The 18,833-nt window shown below is 43.5% G+C and overlaps 1 protein-coding gene across 2 annotated transcripts in view; it reads right to left on the reverse strand.

The window, feature by feature from the left end:
- The window catches only part of CHD9 (chromodomain helicase DNA binding protein 9), a 575,583-nt gene that overhangs the window by 73,444 nt on the left and 483,306 nt on the right, over positions 1-18,833 (reverse strand). For both annotated transcript variants that reach the window (XM_063945309.1, XM_063945308.1), the window contains exons 19-30: positions 11,955-12,134; positions 10,927-11,037; positions 10,137-10,333; positions 9,492-9,691; positions 8,574-8,733; positions 6,519-6,608; positions 6,226-6,329; positions 4,238-4,355; positions 4,097-4,154; positions 3,641-3,683; positions 1,793-2,015; positions 357-559 (exon numbers count right to left, since the gene is read on the reverse strand). In XM_063945309.1, the coding sequence (XP_063801379.1) occupies positions 357-559; positions 1,793-2,015; positions 3,641-3,683; positions 4,097-4,154; positions 4,238-4,355; positions 6,226-6,329; positions 6,519-6,608; positions 8,574-8,733; positions 9,492-9,691; positions 10,137-10,333; positions 10,927-11,037; positions 11,955-12,134 (1,687 nt within the window). The remainder of the gene's footprint in view (positions 1-356; positions 560-1,792; positions 2,016-3,640; positions 3,684-4,096; positions 4,155-4,237; positions 4,356-6,225; positions 6,330-6,518; positions 6,609-8,573; positions 8,734-9,491; positions 9,692-10,136; positions 10,334-10,926; positions 11,038-11,954; positions 12,135-18,833) is intronic.

An 18,833-nucleotide genomic window follows, 5' to 3' on the forward strand; every position in this document is an offset into this window, starting at 1 on the left:
AAAACGTTGCTGTGTAATTAAGAGACAATGATGAACAATACCAAGAGAATTTTTATCCAAAATTAAGTTAGTAAAAATATAGTGTAGTACTAATTAAACAGAAAATAAACATTACTTATGGCTGAATTAATTAATATATGTAACGGAGCAATGTTTGCTCAATGATTTACAGCAGGCCTGGGCAACCTGTGGCTCTTCGGCTACTGTTCAACTACACATCCCAGCATGCCCTGTCACAGTTTTAGCATTCCATAATAGCAAAACTGTGGTAGGGCATGCTGGCACATGTAGTTTCACAACAGCTGAAGAGCCACTGGTTGGCCAGGTTACATTTAGAGTATATAAACAATACACACCTTCTTTAGAAGGCAGCCGACACACCCTCCGGCACATTGCTATAAAGGCATAGAGGTACTTCTCAAGACTCTCGTCCGTTTTCTTATGAAGTCTTGCCATTGCTCGAAACTTGGTCCAATCAAACTGACCTCTTCCTGGGTCAAATACTACGCCAAATGTTGAGACTACTCTGTAAAAGTCAGCTTCCTCCCTTCGGGTCCACCTACATCAATGGGAGACAAAGAATGAGAATTCATGTACATACATGGCCCGATTTGAATTTGTATGCAAACCTGATGGTTTACGTACAAATCCGATGGTTAGTGGTCTGATCATGTGCAGAACAGGACTTGCAATGTCTGTCGCAGCCCCCTCTTAGCCACAGCATGATCGACATGCTGTAGCATTTGAGGGGTGGAGCGGGGATGGCAACTGGCACCATTCTTCAAAAAATAATTGTGCTGGGTCCAGGGTCTGCATCTTCGGTTGCAGACTTCTTGGACCTGGTTGTCTGGATCCTACGGCAAGTTTAAGTAAGCCACAGCTTACGAAGACTGACCTCTGTCAGCTACCATCGCAAGATGCAGCATTTGGATCTCGCAGATGCATGCAGGAGTCGTCTTATCTCCTATAGAAGCCTCCTGCAGCATTTGCATTTTATTTGTATAGAATTTCACAGCCGCTCCCTTGCAGCTGTACAATTTCATACAAATCGGAATCAGGCCCACCTATTATAGCCAATACAGAACTCCACACATAAATATGCCAAGATATGGGTGGGGTATATTGAGGGAGCAATTCTGCCTTTCAAAACAGACACATTATTCATCACTTTCACGCCATCTTATTAGCACCTCTCAATAACTGACCACAATGTAAAGTCAGTGTGACGAAATATCCCAGTGTTATGCAGAGAATTGAATTTTCTTGTATCGATCAATTTGAAGGTATAATATTGAGATTAATTGGAAAGCATAGTACATAGAGAGACTACAATACAAGAAAAACCTAAACAGATTACTTGATAGCTTTGCAGCATCCAGGGAATAAAGTGCATTTTGATGCGCTCTATCTTCCCACAGTTTAGTTGTTACTTATTTTATACAATATGTAGTGCATTATTGTAACATTTTTAATACTGTAATGAAGTATGGGGGAAAAAAAAAACCCTTCCCTATGCACGCTAAAACATAAAAAAGTTTAACTGAATAAAAAAAAAGCATGTACTCTACCACAGCCCAAATTCTGCACTATACCTACACAAATTGTCTGTCCAGCATCCCAGCTCCCCATTCACTACCTGTGAGACAGTTGGCCGGGTGCAATTATAGTACAGAATATGGGCAGACTCCCACACTGAGCATATGCATTTCCAAATAAAATAACCAATAGTAATAACCAGTGTCGGATTTTATTAAATAATAAATCAAGGGAAACATGTAACTACTGCACAAACCTCTGCTGTCTTTCAATTTTTGCAGCCACTTTCGGATTGAGAGAAACCTCTTCGTAAGGTGCTTGTTGTGTTACAGTTGTGTGAATGGGAAACATGGGTGGGATTTGCTGAATCTGCCGAAACTTGGAAGTGCGTTGGAATGCGGTTATAAGCCTCCGCAAGCGGGTGGTCAGTGTGGACTGTGTGGGCCAGTAGCCTTTGTCTCCTTCCTGACCCTGTCCATCTATGTATAAATGAAAGAGAAAAAGGACAAAATCATTTCTATGATTTTGAAAATCTTCCCGTCACCATGATTTTTCATTTTTTCCTGAATATTCACAAATCTGTTTCATATTACTGAATCATTTATGGCAGTATCCTATTATCTGTGGTGAATTACTGCAGCGAATAGATTCCCCCGGGGGTATCCTATTATCTGTGGTGAATTACTGCAGCTAATAGATTCCCCCGGGGGTATCCTATTAGCCATGTAGCCTGGCACTTATAGGGTACTTCGCTGTGCGTGCCAGAGAATCCTTGATAACCAGCCCTAGGACACCTGTTTTCGGACGGTAACAAATGGGTACACAACTTATCACGGATCCCATGTGTTATCGCCCGATAACGGGTAATTTACTGCACAGTAAAAATGGGCTGTCATTGAATAGCCCGATTGTATTATTGGGCTAAAAAGTTTGTTATTGCCGCGCGGTAAATCACTGCATGTAATAGGATGTCGCCTATATCTATTAAAACTTTACTTTGTTAATTACTGAGGGTTTCATCAGGCCCTCCTCTAAAGAGTAAGGGCTCCTTTTATCTTTTATACACCAAAAAGTCCTAGGTAACAAGGATATGCAGACACCCATTAGTGGGCAGACTTGCAGGAACCAGGGGGGGCCCTCAGAGGCTCAGCGAAACCTCAGGGCCACCCTGACTCTAAGAAGTCCCATATCAATACTCAGATACACTGAGGACTGACGGCTATGTTCTACCAACTACAGCACAGCCAGTCTTGTCAGAACCAAGGCTTTCATCCAATTGTTCAGACCACTTCTTCACAGCCTCAATGACCAAGGCGGAAGCTAATGGATACCCCTACCCGAGTGTAAACCGTTTTAAAGGCGTGCCAGTCCTGTAAGGTAGCAGTGTTCGGAGGCAAGCAATTGGAGAATCCACCTTTGTCAGGGATTCCCATTACACCACACCCTCACTAAGGAGACGTACTGCAATCTGCAGAATACATGGAATCTTTGAACAGGTGTGGTCTATGCTTCAGAAAACAAGTCCTGTAACTGGATGGGAAAAAGGAAAGAAACCGTGCTTTCCAGTGTAAGTCTGTTGGTACACACTAAAACATCAATGAACAGATAAGCTTAATTTGAAGCACAAGTCCTTATCTGCTTCCTCCTGTACTATGTGGAAATATCAGTAGGTTCTGCTTCCGTTATTGGTCACGTCCATCTCTAAGGAAGAGGACAGTTGCAAGAAACGCTGCACCATAGCCTGAGAACCCTGTGCTAATGAAAGTGGAGGCCAAAGTTGGCTGGTTGGAGAGCCTAGGGGGAGCATTGTCTCATCACAAGACTCCTCGGTGGCAGCAGAGCAAGAAGAATCCCTGCTAGGTATCCAATAACTTCCGTCAAGCTGCAAGAGCTTTGTAAAAAGCCTGAACCATAGGCATAGCCCAGGCTGACTCCACAATTTCAGTGGATGCACTCGCAGGACAGTATGGCCCTTTATCTCTGCCTTTAATCTGCCGCTGAATGTATTTAGTTTTTGTTTTACAAAACAGCTACATACCAAATATACTTAGCAAATAGGTCATTACAAAACCCATAGGTAGATGGAAGGATAAAAGTTTCTTACCTCCATCTGCTATAACTAGATCACCAGGAGACGAGGCATCATCCTACAGAAAGGAAACTGAACAATTACTTTAAATGCAGAACAAAAAACAATTTATGTTTCCACACTTCTAAGGACACAAAAGGAATAAAAGCAACACACTTGTACCGCACCGCTTTAGAGGAGCTGTCACCCATCACTCCTCAAAGATAAATCTAAACAAGAGTCAGAATGCTAATGGCATACAAATTGTGACAGCTAAATGCATACTATATATATGATTTACTTGAGGATGACCACAGTAAGAGCGAAACTGTCATTTTATTACGAAATTATATAGTGTGTAATATATGTTTTTATTATAAGTTATTCATTATATTCCATTTGGACATTGATGTGCTGGCTTTTGTTGTAATTACACATTTGTTATCAAACAACACCCACTTAAACAGCTTTTCCATAACATCCAAACTTTACCTCCATGTCGTCTTTAAATAAGGCAGGAGCAGGTTTGTACTCAGGATCTTCAACATCACTGTCACAAATGAAAGAAATATTAGTTACAATGAGTAGACATTCCAGGTCAACACCTTAACACTAGTGAGCCATGCAGCCTACCCGTCAATATAATCATTAGCTCTCTGTTCTGCAGCAACAGCTTTTTCGTCTGGCTTGCCAGCCCGTTCAAGGAAGCAAAGAGCTGGATCCGCCCGGATAGTGTTGTATTTCTCATAGCCTGAACAACAAGAGATGATTTCTGATTTGAAATACCACCACTTGAAGGAACAATACATATGGAGTATATTATATATATATATATATATATATATATATATATATATACATACACACAAACACACACATACACACTGTATACATACATGCAACAAATAAGAGAAAAAGGTGCACAGGTATATATAAAAAATAATATACAAAAAAAAATTAACAGTAATTAACACTCATCTTTTAAGTGAGTGGCAGCTCTCAACCAGTGAAATGTGTGTTGGTCAATCACCTGGGCTCCTCCACGGACAGATCAGCGATCTCTTTTTATATTTTGTATGTGTGCTACTTACTATTTTTAATTCACTGCCAAAGTAAAACTGTGTTTTATACAAACAGTAACCTAATTGCAGGATCATTTCTGGGACCAGTAAATTCCTAATTTGATTCACAGTATTTGTTGCCTGCAGTGTTTTTTTTGTTGTTGTTTTTTTTTAAATAAAAAACAGCACACACTATGTTTTCTCTCTTTTTATTCCATATATCCTGATTTATATAGTGGTCACACGACCAAAGATATATGAATAAGATAATTTGTGGGTCTATTCATCATTTTTTCACTATACACTGGGTGTTCTAAATAAAAATCACTTTCACTATTAGGCACTCTCATAGCCTTTATTATTTCAAATATACATAATATACAGTAAAAATGATATGGTTACAGATACTGTGTCCTCATGCATCTTTGCTCCGTGCGCTACAAGTCGCTTAACACATAACATGTGAGTGCCGTGTGCCCTAGTAGTGCCGAGCGTCTTCTTTTTTTTTGGGGGGAGGAGGTGTTTTCCGTGAAAAGGTGTCTAACTCGCAATGGAATGCAATAGAACGCATGAGCAGCTTTTGCGGATTAAAATGATATGCAGCATTCCTACATTCTGTGTGTGACTGCTACTGTATTTGCATACAAAATGCTATGCTACAGTGTTTTCCTGTAGAACACTGTAACGTGGCATTTAGGATGCATATACAGCCGCAATTGCACAGAATATAGACATGCTGCATATCATTTTAATCAGCAGTATCTGCTCGTGTGTCCTATTACATTTTGTGACTAAGACATTTTCACAGGGAAAAACAAAAAATGCTCAGCGCTGCCGTGTCCCGCCACTTCATGGTGCGACTTGAAGGGCTATTTAGTGCGACTGCAGCAAGGATGTAAGAGGACACATCTGTATGTCACAGTGGCTCAAAGGGCAGGTAAACCTCAAATTCTAGCTGGAGTTCTAAGACCTAAGAACTGATATGCAATAATACAAACAAAGTACACATTTATTTTTCCCTATATTTATTTTCCCTTTTATGGTGCATTTGATTAGGATTTGAGCATTGTCTTTAAAGGTAATCTCCTTTTTTGCCTATTTGTATCTAGTTTATTAGCCAATCAGGCCATCTAATTGTTCCCCAGCAGTGCAGCTCTTATGGGAAGCAATGATCAGTCCACGGTCCACCTATGAGATAAGGTAGTGATACGGGGGCTGCATTTTGCAGGGAAACTGAAGAATACTGTTAGAATTTTTACAACTCTTGATGAAAAATCAAAGCTGTCACCATTTTTAAATCAAGCAGCCAAATGGGATTTAATAGCCAGACAAGCTATATATTGAAGTTTGTCAACTATAGAAAAAATTGGACAGAAATTTATATATTTTTGGATTGTAGGTGAAAACTGGGGGGCCCGGAGAAAACCTACGCAAGTATGGAGAGAATATACACAGCTGGGTCTGTGTTGGGAATCAAACCCACAACCTCAGTGCTGTGGGTCAGTAATGTTAATCACTACGCCAACTGTGCTAAACAAAAATGGAAGAGTTTCCACTTACCATGCTTAAACACGCCAATGAGAAGCGACTTATCCGCATCTGCATCCCACCAATTTACTGGTAACTCTGAATGATCGGGCTCTGGAACCCGTAAATCAATTTCACTAAAAAAGGTAAGAACATTTTTGTATTTTTTATTTTGAAATGCTCCTGCTTGCAAAGAGGAATAACAAAACAAGTACAAGCAGAGTGATCTGCTGCCATGAATTCCATAACATTACCCTACAGCCAATGCATGTTAAACAGCAAAACTTCTACTATACTATACTTTACTATAAACAGATGTGAGTTACCGGACATCCACTCCATCAAGAACATTTTTGCTGTGAGGACCAATCACTTCCTGCTTGAGATAATACAGCATTCTCACCCTCAGCAGAACCCTGCAAAAAGAATGAAGAAGGTGCATCATAAGCAACCCAAAAGCCAGATATATGTAGCAACACGGATCAAACCTGTACGGTGTCTTAAGGGGGTGGGTAGTTAAAGTTATGGAACACGGGTCAGAGAGCAAATGTTTTCTTTTCCTTCTCCACAAAGGAAACCTTAATGAACAAGAAATGGACCTGATCTGATACATACATTGTATTATACTTTTTTTTTCTTACAAAAAGGGAATATAGATAAATAAGAAAATGGCCCTACAGTGGATATCATTAGCACAATTGTCACAACTGATCTATTTCTTAATGCCACAGCTTTTAAGGATGGCACACAGTTCGCACATTAAAGACCATTCTTATGTCCATTTATGTAGCAGCTATTTATTGAAAGCCATATTAGCATTTGCTTGGGTCAATGAAACTGAGGAAAAGCATTCTGTGGTTATTATTATTTCAGGTGAAGTCTTATTTAGTCCAGAGTTGGATAAATGGATTATCCAGAAGAGGACTTGAAAGATCTTCTTTACAGGTGAAACAATAGACTTTTTCAGTCCTTTTGCATTGCTAGTAAAAGCATAGGTCAAAGGTCAAGGTAGCAGCTTGTAGTTCGTGGTGTTTCGGACAGCAGAGGTAATATAAACAAGAACAGTCTGCAAACATATCAGACAACCAGTCTGCCCAACCGATGGAAGCCAGTCTGCTACTCTCAGAATGAGTGGTTCAAATCCACTTCAGATTCCTGGGTAAGGGAATTTAGGTCACCTAGGGGGTAATTCCAAGTTGATCGCAGCAGGAATTTTGTTAGCAGTTGGGCAAAACCATGTGCACTGCAGGGGAGGCAGATTTAACATGTGCTGAGAGAGTCAGATTTGGGTGCGGTGTGTTCAATCTGCAATCTAATTTGCAGTGTAAAAATAAAGCAGCCAGTATTTACCCTACAGAAATAAAATAACCCACGCAAATCTAACTCTTTCTTCGCATGTTATATCTGTCTCCCCTGCAGTGCACGTGGTTTTGCCCAACTGCTAACAAAATTCCTGCTGCAATCAACTTGGAATTACCCCCCTAGTTAGGCTGTGTGTGCAGTCACTATGCAATATTTGGATTTTAACGCAGTGAAAAAGAAAAAAAAGAAATGTGTGTGATCCACTGAATCAGTATGGACTTTCTCCCAACTGCTGCCAAAAGATTAGGGAAAAACAGAACACTGGGACTGTGGCAAACTTACATTGTTTTTTTTGCAATTTAACCACTTAGGCGTATATATTCAATTAGAGTCGAAACCTGCCGTCTTGTCAGAAAGACGGCCGGTTTCGACTTTTTCAGGTCGGAAGGTGTTCCGACCTATTCAACCCCCCCCTCAGTTTTCCGACAAGTCGGGAAATTCGACTGGTCGGAAAGCACGTAAATCGGTTGAATAGCCACCGATCCGCGTGCTTCTGTCGTAAACGGGGCCAAATCCGACAGGTTTTGGCACCGTTTCCGACAATCTCAATCCGACTTTTTTTTTAAATTGTCGGATTGGGGAGATGAGATGCGGGAGTGGGGTGGCGGGCTATAGGGGCAGCAGGACAGGCAGGTACCTTATGACTGGCGCCCCCCCGGCCAGGCACCTCTCTCCCGGCAGCGATCCCCCGCCGACACTCGGCTACACGGTTTAGTGCCGTGATGTGAAGCTCCCTCCAGCAGCTCCCTGTGATCTCACACACGGGGAGCTGCTGACAGCAGCAGCACGGACGCTACACCGGGAACGGCCAAATCAGACAGTCGGATTAGGCTCAAATCCGACATTCGGATTTGGCCGCGCATTGAATAGGGCTTGTCGGATCCATTCCGACAAATGCATGTCGGAATGGATCCGACAGTAATGGAATAATACCCCTATAAAAATATGTCATTTAAACTACAGAATGAATTAGGGTGGTAAGGTTAAACTAAAAGACTAAAAATGGAGAGCTCCCTTACTTGTTGCAGTGATGCTTTAAGTGCTTTTTATACCCGTCGTCTTGTAGGAGGTGTTCTGGGTTATATTTCCGCAGCCATTCAGCCTTGTGGATGTCAAAGGTACTAGTCTGGGTCTTTACCTTCTTCCCCTTCCTGCCCCGGGGTACTGGAGCAGACAGGCCTGGAAGATTGATTAAACATAAAAGTCATCAACCCAGACTACATATCCATCCATCCATATCTGCAATTTAATACTTTATAATAGGCGATAAGCAAATACTTATTGTAAACAGTTAAAATTAAATCTTCCAATAACTCTTCCACATTAATTGAGTATTTTCTAATTCTAGAAAACTCTATCAACACACAGTGAACAGGTATATACAATTTAATATATCATATACAACCAAATATTCATAAATCAAATGTTGCATTAGATTAAATTATCTGCCTAATTCCAATAGCTACAGCATACAGAACAGTGGTGAACACGCACCTTGTATAGATACAATGACCATGACAGAGCCAGTTGTAGCTAGGATGATTAAATGGACAGCCATCCATCACACACAGAATATCAGCAACTATATTTATAAAAATCTTATAAAATTGCATTCTTCAAGTAAAAAGCCCGCTTGGAAAAGATGTCAGTAAATCCTCTAAGGTCATCTGATTGCACAAATTCCTGAACGACAGATGATTTGTTTACATTCTTCCCATATGGCGGAGACATATACAAAGACAGAAGTACTATTCTCAGGTATGTGCGTCAGACTGAGCACAACCTCTCCTGAATTTCATCTCTGCTTCATCAATTTATAACAGATGTCTTTAAAGGCAGACCTATGGCTAAATGCAAAGGTATTAATTTTTGATTCATTAATTTTTTTTTTTCGTGAAGATCTTAGGGCCTGGTCAGGTTAAGCAACAATAACCTACCAAGATGGTTCTGTAACTCCCGCGTCCGACCATCTTCAGTTGGCGTGATGAGGTCCCAGATGAAGCTTTTGATCTTTTCATCTCCCCTGTAGTGCACCAGGCAATAAGCCAGCAAAGCTCGACAGATTATTTCAACGTCCTGCTCATTTAGCTGCCTCTTGAAGCGGCCATGTGACAGTATGTCTCTCCATCTTCCCCACCTGGACAGATTAAACTGATTCACTAGTAGTCCACCTTATGTAACACCATTGCAACTCTATGCAAACATAGCTATTATTAGTTTTGTTTATATATTATGCAGCACTTTACGGAGAGTATGTAATCCCATCAGTCTCTGCCTGTTGGAGCTGAAAGTCTCTAATTTTTCTAATCAGACAAATGCACAAGCAGGTCAATTTTTTTCAGTAGTCAATTAAAGTATCAGTATATTTTTGTACTGTGAAAAGAAACCCACAAGTGCCCTGGTCGAAATCAAAGCCATGGCTCTGGGACTGTAAGGAAGCAATGCTAACCACAGAGCCACTGTGTATCTAATTTGCAATCTTTATTCTCGGCTGCCAGTGTGCGCCGTCTCCCTGGATTTGAGGCCCAACTCCTCGTAATTGCTACACATCAATTTAGTGTTCTTAAATTAAAAATTCTTACCCATAGACCAACAGGTTCTTCTCAACACGGAAGCACTCCGTCCTGCCATAGCCACTGGACCGATCATATGGTCTCCGTAGCTTGGGCTTGTCATCTCCTTCACTCTCCGCTTCAGACAGCTCCGCCAGTTCATCTTTGGTGGCGCTGAAGGGCCGGGTCTGTTTGCGAATCCTCGGGGTGTCAATAACCAGGCTATTCTACAGTGGACACAAAGCATGGCTCAGCTATATACTGTACACACTCTACTTTGCCTGTTCGAATATAGAGCCTCATATATACAGAGTCCAAGCTTTAGGAGCAGAGTAGCAGGAGAGATCCCTTTACAGCATGGGACTTCAAACTGAGGCCCTCCAGCTGCTGTGGAACAACACATCCCAGCATGCCGTGCCACAGTTTTGCAATTAAGACATGCTAATACTGAGGCAGGGCATGCTGGGATATATAGTTGCACAGCAGCTGGAGGGGCACAGGTTGAAGACAGATGCTTTACATCCTATCCAAAAAAGTCTTGAATATGAAGGAAATGATACCAAAAGTGTTAAGGTGGGTACACACTAATAGATATATCTGCAGATCAATTGATCTGCAGATAAATCTATGGACAGATCGGGCAGTGTGTTGAGCATACACACTGCCCGATCCGTCGGGGACTGACGTCATGAACTACTTTAAATATTTGCTATATATCCTTTATGTTAGAAACTCACATTGTATAATGATGACTATAAATACAGACCTGACTTTTTCACTATAAAACAGTAAAATACATTATCATCAATTCGAAACTTACTCTTCCACTCGCCGAATCCAAGTCAATTTCTGCCTTTTTAGCCCATTTTTGCCAGAAGTTCGGATCATCCAATGAGATGTCAGTTCTGTTGCCAGAAGCTACAAAACTGGCCTGGTGTAAGCAAACAATATTTTAGCCATTAACCATTACAAAACTGTGCACTACACAAAACTGCAAAGAACATACCACAACAAAAGTAAATAAACAGAATCCACAGACACTGGAGTAAGCCATACAGTAGTCCAGTGTTTCTCTATTCAGTCCTGTAAACACACTAATACCCCCTTCACATACAAATCCCAGGTATCAGACCGTTTAATCAACCCATGCTGCATGAACTCGTACCCCTTTCACATTGAGGCAAGACCGGGAAAACCAAGACTGCATGTCAGTGTGAATGGTTCATCCCAAATTATGTGACCCAGGTGTGCATTCCTGGTCATGACCTGAGTTGTGGACCAGGAATACATAATCCAGGATGAACAATTCATATGGACTCACAACCTGGCTTTTCCCGGGTAACAGGGGACTATTCTTGTTTTCTTTATCTCCTTACAGGACCACATGTGCATTCAATACTCACTGACACATTTTAAAAGATTCACAGGTGGAGCTAATAATTTTTCATGTGATTCTCTGAGGAGGCCAGGGAATCTGGAACCGTTAAGAGGGCCACACACAGAGATTATCATTCTAACCAACCAACTAGTTGGACGATTGGAACAATGTATGTGAACCTATGACAATTTGCTGTTTACTCCCAAACACAGTAAAAGGGATGAAAACGATTGTTCAGACAGGTTGGTTATATCCATTTATTTAACCAATTTATTCTAAATGACCGTTTTTGTCTATTTTCCGGTATATGGAAGCAAATGGTCAATTGTGGTTGCTTTCATACATTACCAGATGTTTGTTCTAACATCTGGCAACTAACTGGCTGGTTGGAAAGACAATCTTTAGGTGTGTGCTCAGCATTTCTGTGTCCTGAAGATTATTCTGTTGACCTCCACGGACAATTAACATACCTTGGCAAATGTTGACCCTCTTCCTTCAGATTCTATGGTAATGGTCTTAGTCCTCCTCTGAAGGATTTGGTCAATGTCTTCTTCACAGAACTTTGAGCCTTCATCCTCCTCATCCATGATGGCACCATATGCTCCTCGCCTCAGAAGGTCTTCTATTTCTTTCTTTGAAAGCTGCTGAATCTATCCAGACAGGTAAATAGTCAAAACATCCAAATCAAAAGTTTCCAAAAAACAAACCAAAAAACATATTAGTCCCACCATACATAGTTCTAGTAACAATGCAAAGGGGTTCTGCCGATATTTTATAAGTAATGGTGCCTGGTATGTATGAGCAGTAAGAACCATCATCGCACATCACTGCAGACTGCTCATCCTACTCTACTTTAATAAAATATATGTATAAATACAGTGTGCAACTGCTTCTAGTGCTGTCTAGCAAAGTTACAGCCTTCCGTTTTGTGTCAGCATTGCAAAAAGACTGTAATGTTGCCTTTTGCTGCGCCAAATAATGCTGTTAAGGTACTGTGGATGTGAGTGTATAGTATATATAGATGTTAAAAAACAAAAGCTTAGGAATCCTAATAGGATACCTTCTTGGTGAAGCTACCACGTCCTGTATCTATGACAATGTAGGATCACTGGGAGTCAAATCAGGGGGTGGGCACTGGCTTAGCAAGCACTGCACACATGACAGAAGCAGGATGAACTGTCCTATGGGTAGTAAGGCATGGCACATCGGTCAAACAGATATACAAGGAAGAAACACTGTACCCCATAGCTAAAGTACTTTTGACTAGTTATGTTAGTTCTGTTCTATCCTATGTTCTTTGTTAGTTTCAAAACTTTGTAGGGAGGAGAGGAGCTAGAGTACAAACAAGTTTTCATTTGAATTGGTGTCTACCCCGGCACTGTACCGCTCTATTCCCAAGAGTTACCAGGATCCCTCAAATCTATTATAGAAATTGGTTTAAAGGTTAAACACTACTTTTAATTTAAAGTAAACAAGACATTCTTTCTTTGATCAAACAAAAATTTCAGAATCACAAATCAGTACAAGGATCAAGAGCTTCCCGAAAGCAGAAGTGATAGCCGAAAAGAGGCCACTGATAAAAAATATAGCTTATAGAGAAACGCTGAATGGAAAATGTGCAAAAATAGGGTCAAAATTACATAACCCAGAACACAAAAAATAAGATTTTACTTACCGATAAATCTATTTCTCGTAGTCCGTAGTGGATGCTGGGACTCCGTAAGGACCATGGGGAATAGCGGCTCCGCAGGAGACAGGGCACAAGAATAAAAGCTTTAGGATCAGGTGGTGTGCACTGGCTCCTCCCCCTATGACCCTCCTCCAAGCCTCAGTTAGGATACTGTGCCCGGACGAGCGTACATAATAAGGAAGGATATTGAATCCCGGGTAAGACTCATACCAGCCACACCAATCACACCGTACAACTTGTGATCTGAACCCAGTTAACAGTATGATAAAACGAAAAGGAGCCTCTGAAAAGATGGCTCACAACAATAACCCGAATTTTTGTAACAATAACTATATACAAGTATTGCAGACAATCCGCACTTGGGATGGGCGCCCAGCATCCACTACGGACTACGAGAAATAGATTTATCGGTAAGTAAAATCTTATTTTCTCTGACGTCCTAGTGGATGCTGGGACTCCGTAAGGACCATGGGGATTATACCAAAGCTCCCAAACGGGCGGGAGAGTGCGGATGACTCTGCAGCACCGAATGAGAGAACTCCAGGTCCTCCTCAGCCAGGGTATCAAATTTGTAGAATTTTGCAAACGTGTTTGCCCCTGACCAAGTAGCTGCTCGGCAAAGTTGTAAAGCCGAGACCCCTCGGGCAGCCGCCCAAGAGGAGCCCACTTTCCTTGTGGAATGGGCTTTTACCGATTTTGGCTGTGGCAGGCCTGCCACAGAATGTGCAAGCTGAATTGTACTACAAATCCAACGAGCAATCGTCTGCTTAGAAGCAGGAGCACCCAGCTTGTTGGGTGCATACAGGATAAACAGCGAGTCAGATTTTCTGACTCCAGCCGTCCTGGAAACATATATTTTTAGGGCCCTGACAACGTCAAGCAACTTGGAGTCCTCCAAGTCCCTAGTAGCCGCAGGTACCACAATAGGTTGGTTCATGTGAAATGCAGAAACCACCTTAGGTAGAAATTGAGGACGAGTCCTCAATTCTGCCCTGTCAGAATGAAAAATTAAGTAAGGACTTTTATATGATAAAGCCGCCAATTCTGACACACGCCTGGCTGAAGCCAGGGCTAACAGCATTGTCACCTTCCATGTGAGATATTTGAAGTCCACAGTGGTGAGTGGTTCAAACCAATGTGACTTTAGAAAACTCAACACAACATTGAGATCCCAAGGTGCCACTGGAGGCACAAAAGGAGGCTGTATATGCAGTACCCCTTTTACAAATGTCTGAACTTCAGGCATTGAAGCCAGTTCTTTCTGGAAGAAAATCGACAGGGCCGAAATTTGAACCTTAATGGACCCTAATTTTAGGCCCATAGATAGTCCTGTTTGCAGGAAATGGAGGAAACGACCCAGTTGAAATTCCTCTGTAGGGGCCTTCTTGGCCTCACCAAATGCGGTGATAATGTTTTGCGGTTACGTCCTTCCTGGCCTTGACCAGGGTAGGGATGACTTCATCTGGAATGCCTTTTTCCCTCAGGATCCGGCGTTCAACCGCCATGCCGTCAAACGCAGCCGCGGTAAGTCTTGGAACAGACAAGGCCCCTGCTGGAGCAGGTCCTTTCTCAGAGGTAGAGGCCACGGTTCGTCCGTGAGCATCTCTTGAAGTTCCGGGTACCAAGTCCTTCTTGGCCAATCCGGAGCCACGAGTATAGTTCTTACTCCTCTCCTTCTTATGATTCTCAGTACCTTTGGTATGAGAGGCAGAGGAGGGAACACATACACTGACTGGTACACCCACGGCGTTACCAGGGCGTCCACCGCTATTGCCTGAGGGTCCCTTGACCTGGCGCAATATCTGTCTAGTTTTTTGTTTAGACGGGACGCCATCATGTCCACCTTTGGTTCTTCCCAACGGTTTACTATCAGGTGGAAGACTTCTGGGTGAAGTCCCCACTCTCCCGGGTGGAGGTCGTGTCTGCTGAGGAAGTCTGCTTCCCAGTTGTCCACTCCCGGAATGAACACTGCCGACAGTGCTATCACATGATTTCCCGCCCAGCGAAGAATCCTTGCAGCTTCTGCCATTGCCCTCCTGCTTCTCGTGCCGCCCTGTCTGTTTACGTGGGCGACTGACGTGATGTTGTCCGATTGGATCAATACCGCCTGACCCTGAAGCAGGGGTTTCCCTTGACTTAGGGCATTGTAAATGGCCCTTAGTTCCAGAATGTTTATATGAAGAGATGCTTCCATGCTTGACCACAAGCCCTGGAAATTTCTTCCCTGTGTGACTGCTCCCCAGCCTCTCAGGCTTGCATCCGTGGTCACCAGGATCCAATCCTGAATGCCAAATCTGCGGCCCTCTAGTAGATGAGCACTCTGCAGCCACCACAGAAGAGACACCCTTGTCCTTGGCGACAGGGTTATCCGCTGATGCATCTGAAGATGCGATCCGGACCATTTGTCCAGTAGATCCCACTGAAAAGTTCTTGCATGGAATCTTCCGAATGGAATCGCTTCGTAAGAAGCCACCATTTTTCCCAGGACCCTCGTGCACTGATGCACTGACACCTGGCCTGGTTTTAGGAGGTTCCTGACTAGCTCGGATAACTCCCTGGCCTTCTCCTCCGGGAGAAACACCTTTTTCTGGACTGTGTCCAGAATCATTCCTAGGAACAGTAGACGTGTCGTAGGAATCAGCTGCGATTTTGGAATATTTAGGATCCACCCGTGCTGACGTAACACTACCTGAGATAGTGCTACTCCGACTTCTAACTGTTCCCTGGACCTTGCCCTTATCAGGAGATCGTCCAAGTAAGGGATAATTAAGATGCCTTTTCTTCGAAGAAGAATCATCATTTCGGCCATTACCTTGGTAAAGACCCGAGGTGCCGTGGACAACCCAAACGGCAGCGTCTGAAACTGATAATGACAGTTTTGTACTACAAACCTGAGGTACCCTTGGTGAGACGGGTAGATTGGGACGTGGAGATAAGCATCCTTGATGTCCAGAGACACCATATAGTCCCCTTCTTCCAGGTTTGCTATCACCGCTCTGAGTGATTCCATCTTGAATTTGAACCTCTTTATGTAAGTGTTCAAGGATTTCAGATTTAAAATTGGTCTCACCGAGCCGTCCGGCTTCGGTACCACAAACAGCGTGGAATAATACCCCTTTCCCTGTTGTAGGAGGGGTACCTTGATTATCACCTGCTGGGAATACAGCTTGTGAATGGCTTCCAAAACTGCCTCCCTGTCGGAGGGAGACTTTGGTAGAGCAGACTTCAGAAACCGGCGAGGGGGAAACGCCTCGAATTCCAGTTTGTACCCCTGCGATACTACCTGTAGAATCCAGGGGTCCACTTGCGAGTGAGCCCACTGCGCGTTGAAATTCTTGAGACGGGCCCCCACCATGTCTGAGTCTGCTTGTAAAGCCCCAGCGTCATGCTGAAGACTTGGCAGAAGCAGGGGAGGGCTTCTGCTCCTGGGAAGCGGCTGCATGGTGCAGTCTTTTTCCCCTTCCTCTGCCCCGGGGCAGGAAGGAATGGCCTTTAGCTCGCTTGTACTTATGGGAACGAAAGGACTGAGTTTGAAAAGACGGTGTCTTTTTCTGCTGATGTGAAGTGACCTGGGGTAAAAAAGGTGGATTTTCCAGCCGTTGCCGTGGCCACCAGGTCCGATAGACCAGCCCCAAATAACTCCTCCCCTTTATACGGCAATACTTCCATATGTCGTTTGGAATCCGCATCGCCTGACCACTGTCGCGTCCATAACGCTCTTCTGGCAGAAATGGACATAGCACTTACTCTTGATGCCAGGGTGCAGATATCCCTCTGTGCATCACGCATATATAGTAATGCATCCTTCAAATGCTCTATAGTTAACAGTATATTGTCCCTATCCAGAGTATCAATATTTTCAGTCAGGGAATCCGACCACGCGACTCCAGCACTGCACATCCAGGCTGAAGCGATTGCTGGTCGCAGTATAACACCAGTATGTGTGTATATACTTTTAAGAATATTTTCCAGCCTTCTATCTGCTGGTTCCTTGAGGGTGGCCGTATCAGGAGACGGTAACGCTACTTGTTTAGATAAACGTGTGAGCGCCTTATCTACCCTAGGGGGTGTTTCCCAACGCGTCCTAACCTCTGACGGGAAAGGATATAGTGCCAATAATTTTTTAGAAATTAGCAGTTTTTTGTCGGGGGAAACCCACGCTTTATCACACACCTCATTTAACTCATCTGACTCAGGGAAAACTATTGGTAGTTTTTTCACACCCCACATAATACCCTTCTTTGTGGTACTTGTAGTGTCAGAAATGTTCAATGCCTCCTTCATTGCCGTGATCATGTTACGTGTGGCCCTACTGGACATTACGTTTGTCTCCTCACCGTCGACACTAGACTCAGTATCTGTGTCTGGGTCTGTGTCGACCCACTGAGGTAACGGGCGTTTTAGGGCCCCTGACGGTGTCTGAGACGCCTGGACAGGCACTAATTGATTTGCCGGCTGTCTCATGTCATCAACCGTTCTTTGCAAAGTGCTGACATTATCACTTAATTCTTTAAATACGATCATCCAGTCAGGTGTCGACACCCTAGGGGGTGACATCACTAACCCAGGCAATTGCTCCGCCTCCACATCATTTTCCTCCTCATACATGTCGACACACACGTACCGACACACAGCACACACACCGGGAATGCTCTGATAGAGGACAGGACCCCACAAGCCCTTTGGAGAGACAGAGGGAGAGTCTGCCAGCACACACCAAGCGCTATATATATATACAGGGATAACCTTATATAAGTGTTATTCCCTTATAGCTGCTGTTTATATAATTTTTAGCTGCCAATAGTGCCCCCCCTTCTCTTTTTTACCCTGATTCTGTAGCAAGTCTGCAGGGGAGAGTCAGGGAGCCGTCCTTCCAGCGGAGCTGTGAGGGAAAATGGCGCTTGTGTGCTGAGGAGATAGGCTCCGCCCCTTCACGACGTCCTTATCTCCCGCTCTTTTCTGTAAAAATGGCAGGGGTTAAAATACATCCATATAGCCCAAGAGCTATATGTGATGTATTCTTTTGCCAACCTAAGGTATTATCTGTTATATTGCGTCTCAGGGCGCTCCCCCCCAGCGCCCTGCACCCTCAGTGACCGGAGTGTGAAGTGTGCTGAGAGCAATGGCGCACAGCTGCGGTGCTGTGCGCTACCGTAGTCTGAAGACAGGATCGTCTTCTGCCGCCGATTTCACAGGACCTCTTCGCTCTTCTGGCTCTGTAAGGGGGCCGGCGGCGCGGCTCCGGGACCCATCCAGGCTGAACCTGTGATCGTCCCTCTGGAGCTAATGTCCAGTAGCCTAAGAAACCCAATCCACTCTGCACGCAGGTGAGTCCGTTTCTTCTCCCCTTAGTCCCACGATGCAGTGAGCCTGTTGCCAGCAGGACTCACTGAAAATAAAAAACCTAAAATACACTTTTATTCTAAGCAGCTCAGGAGAGCCACCTAGCCTGCACCCTTCTCGTTCGGGCACAAAAATCTAACTGAGGCTTGGAGGAGGGTCATAGGGGGAGGAGCCAGTGCACACCACCTGATCCTAAAGCTTTTATTCTTGTGCCCTGTCTCCTGCGGAGCCGCTATTCCCCATGGTCCTTACGAAGTCCCAGCATCCACTAGGACGTCAGAGAAAAAATAAGATTTTACTTACCGATAAATCTATT

Source organism: Pseudophryne corroboree, chromosome 11 (genome assembly GCF_028390025.1).
Source record: "Pseudophryne corroboree isolate aPseCor3 chromosome 11, aPseCor3.hap2, whole genome shotgun sequence".
Lineage (NCBI taxonomy): Eukaryota > Metazoa > Chordata > Amphibia > Anura > Myobatrachidae > Pseudophryne > Pseudophryne corroboree.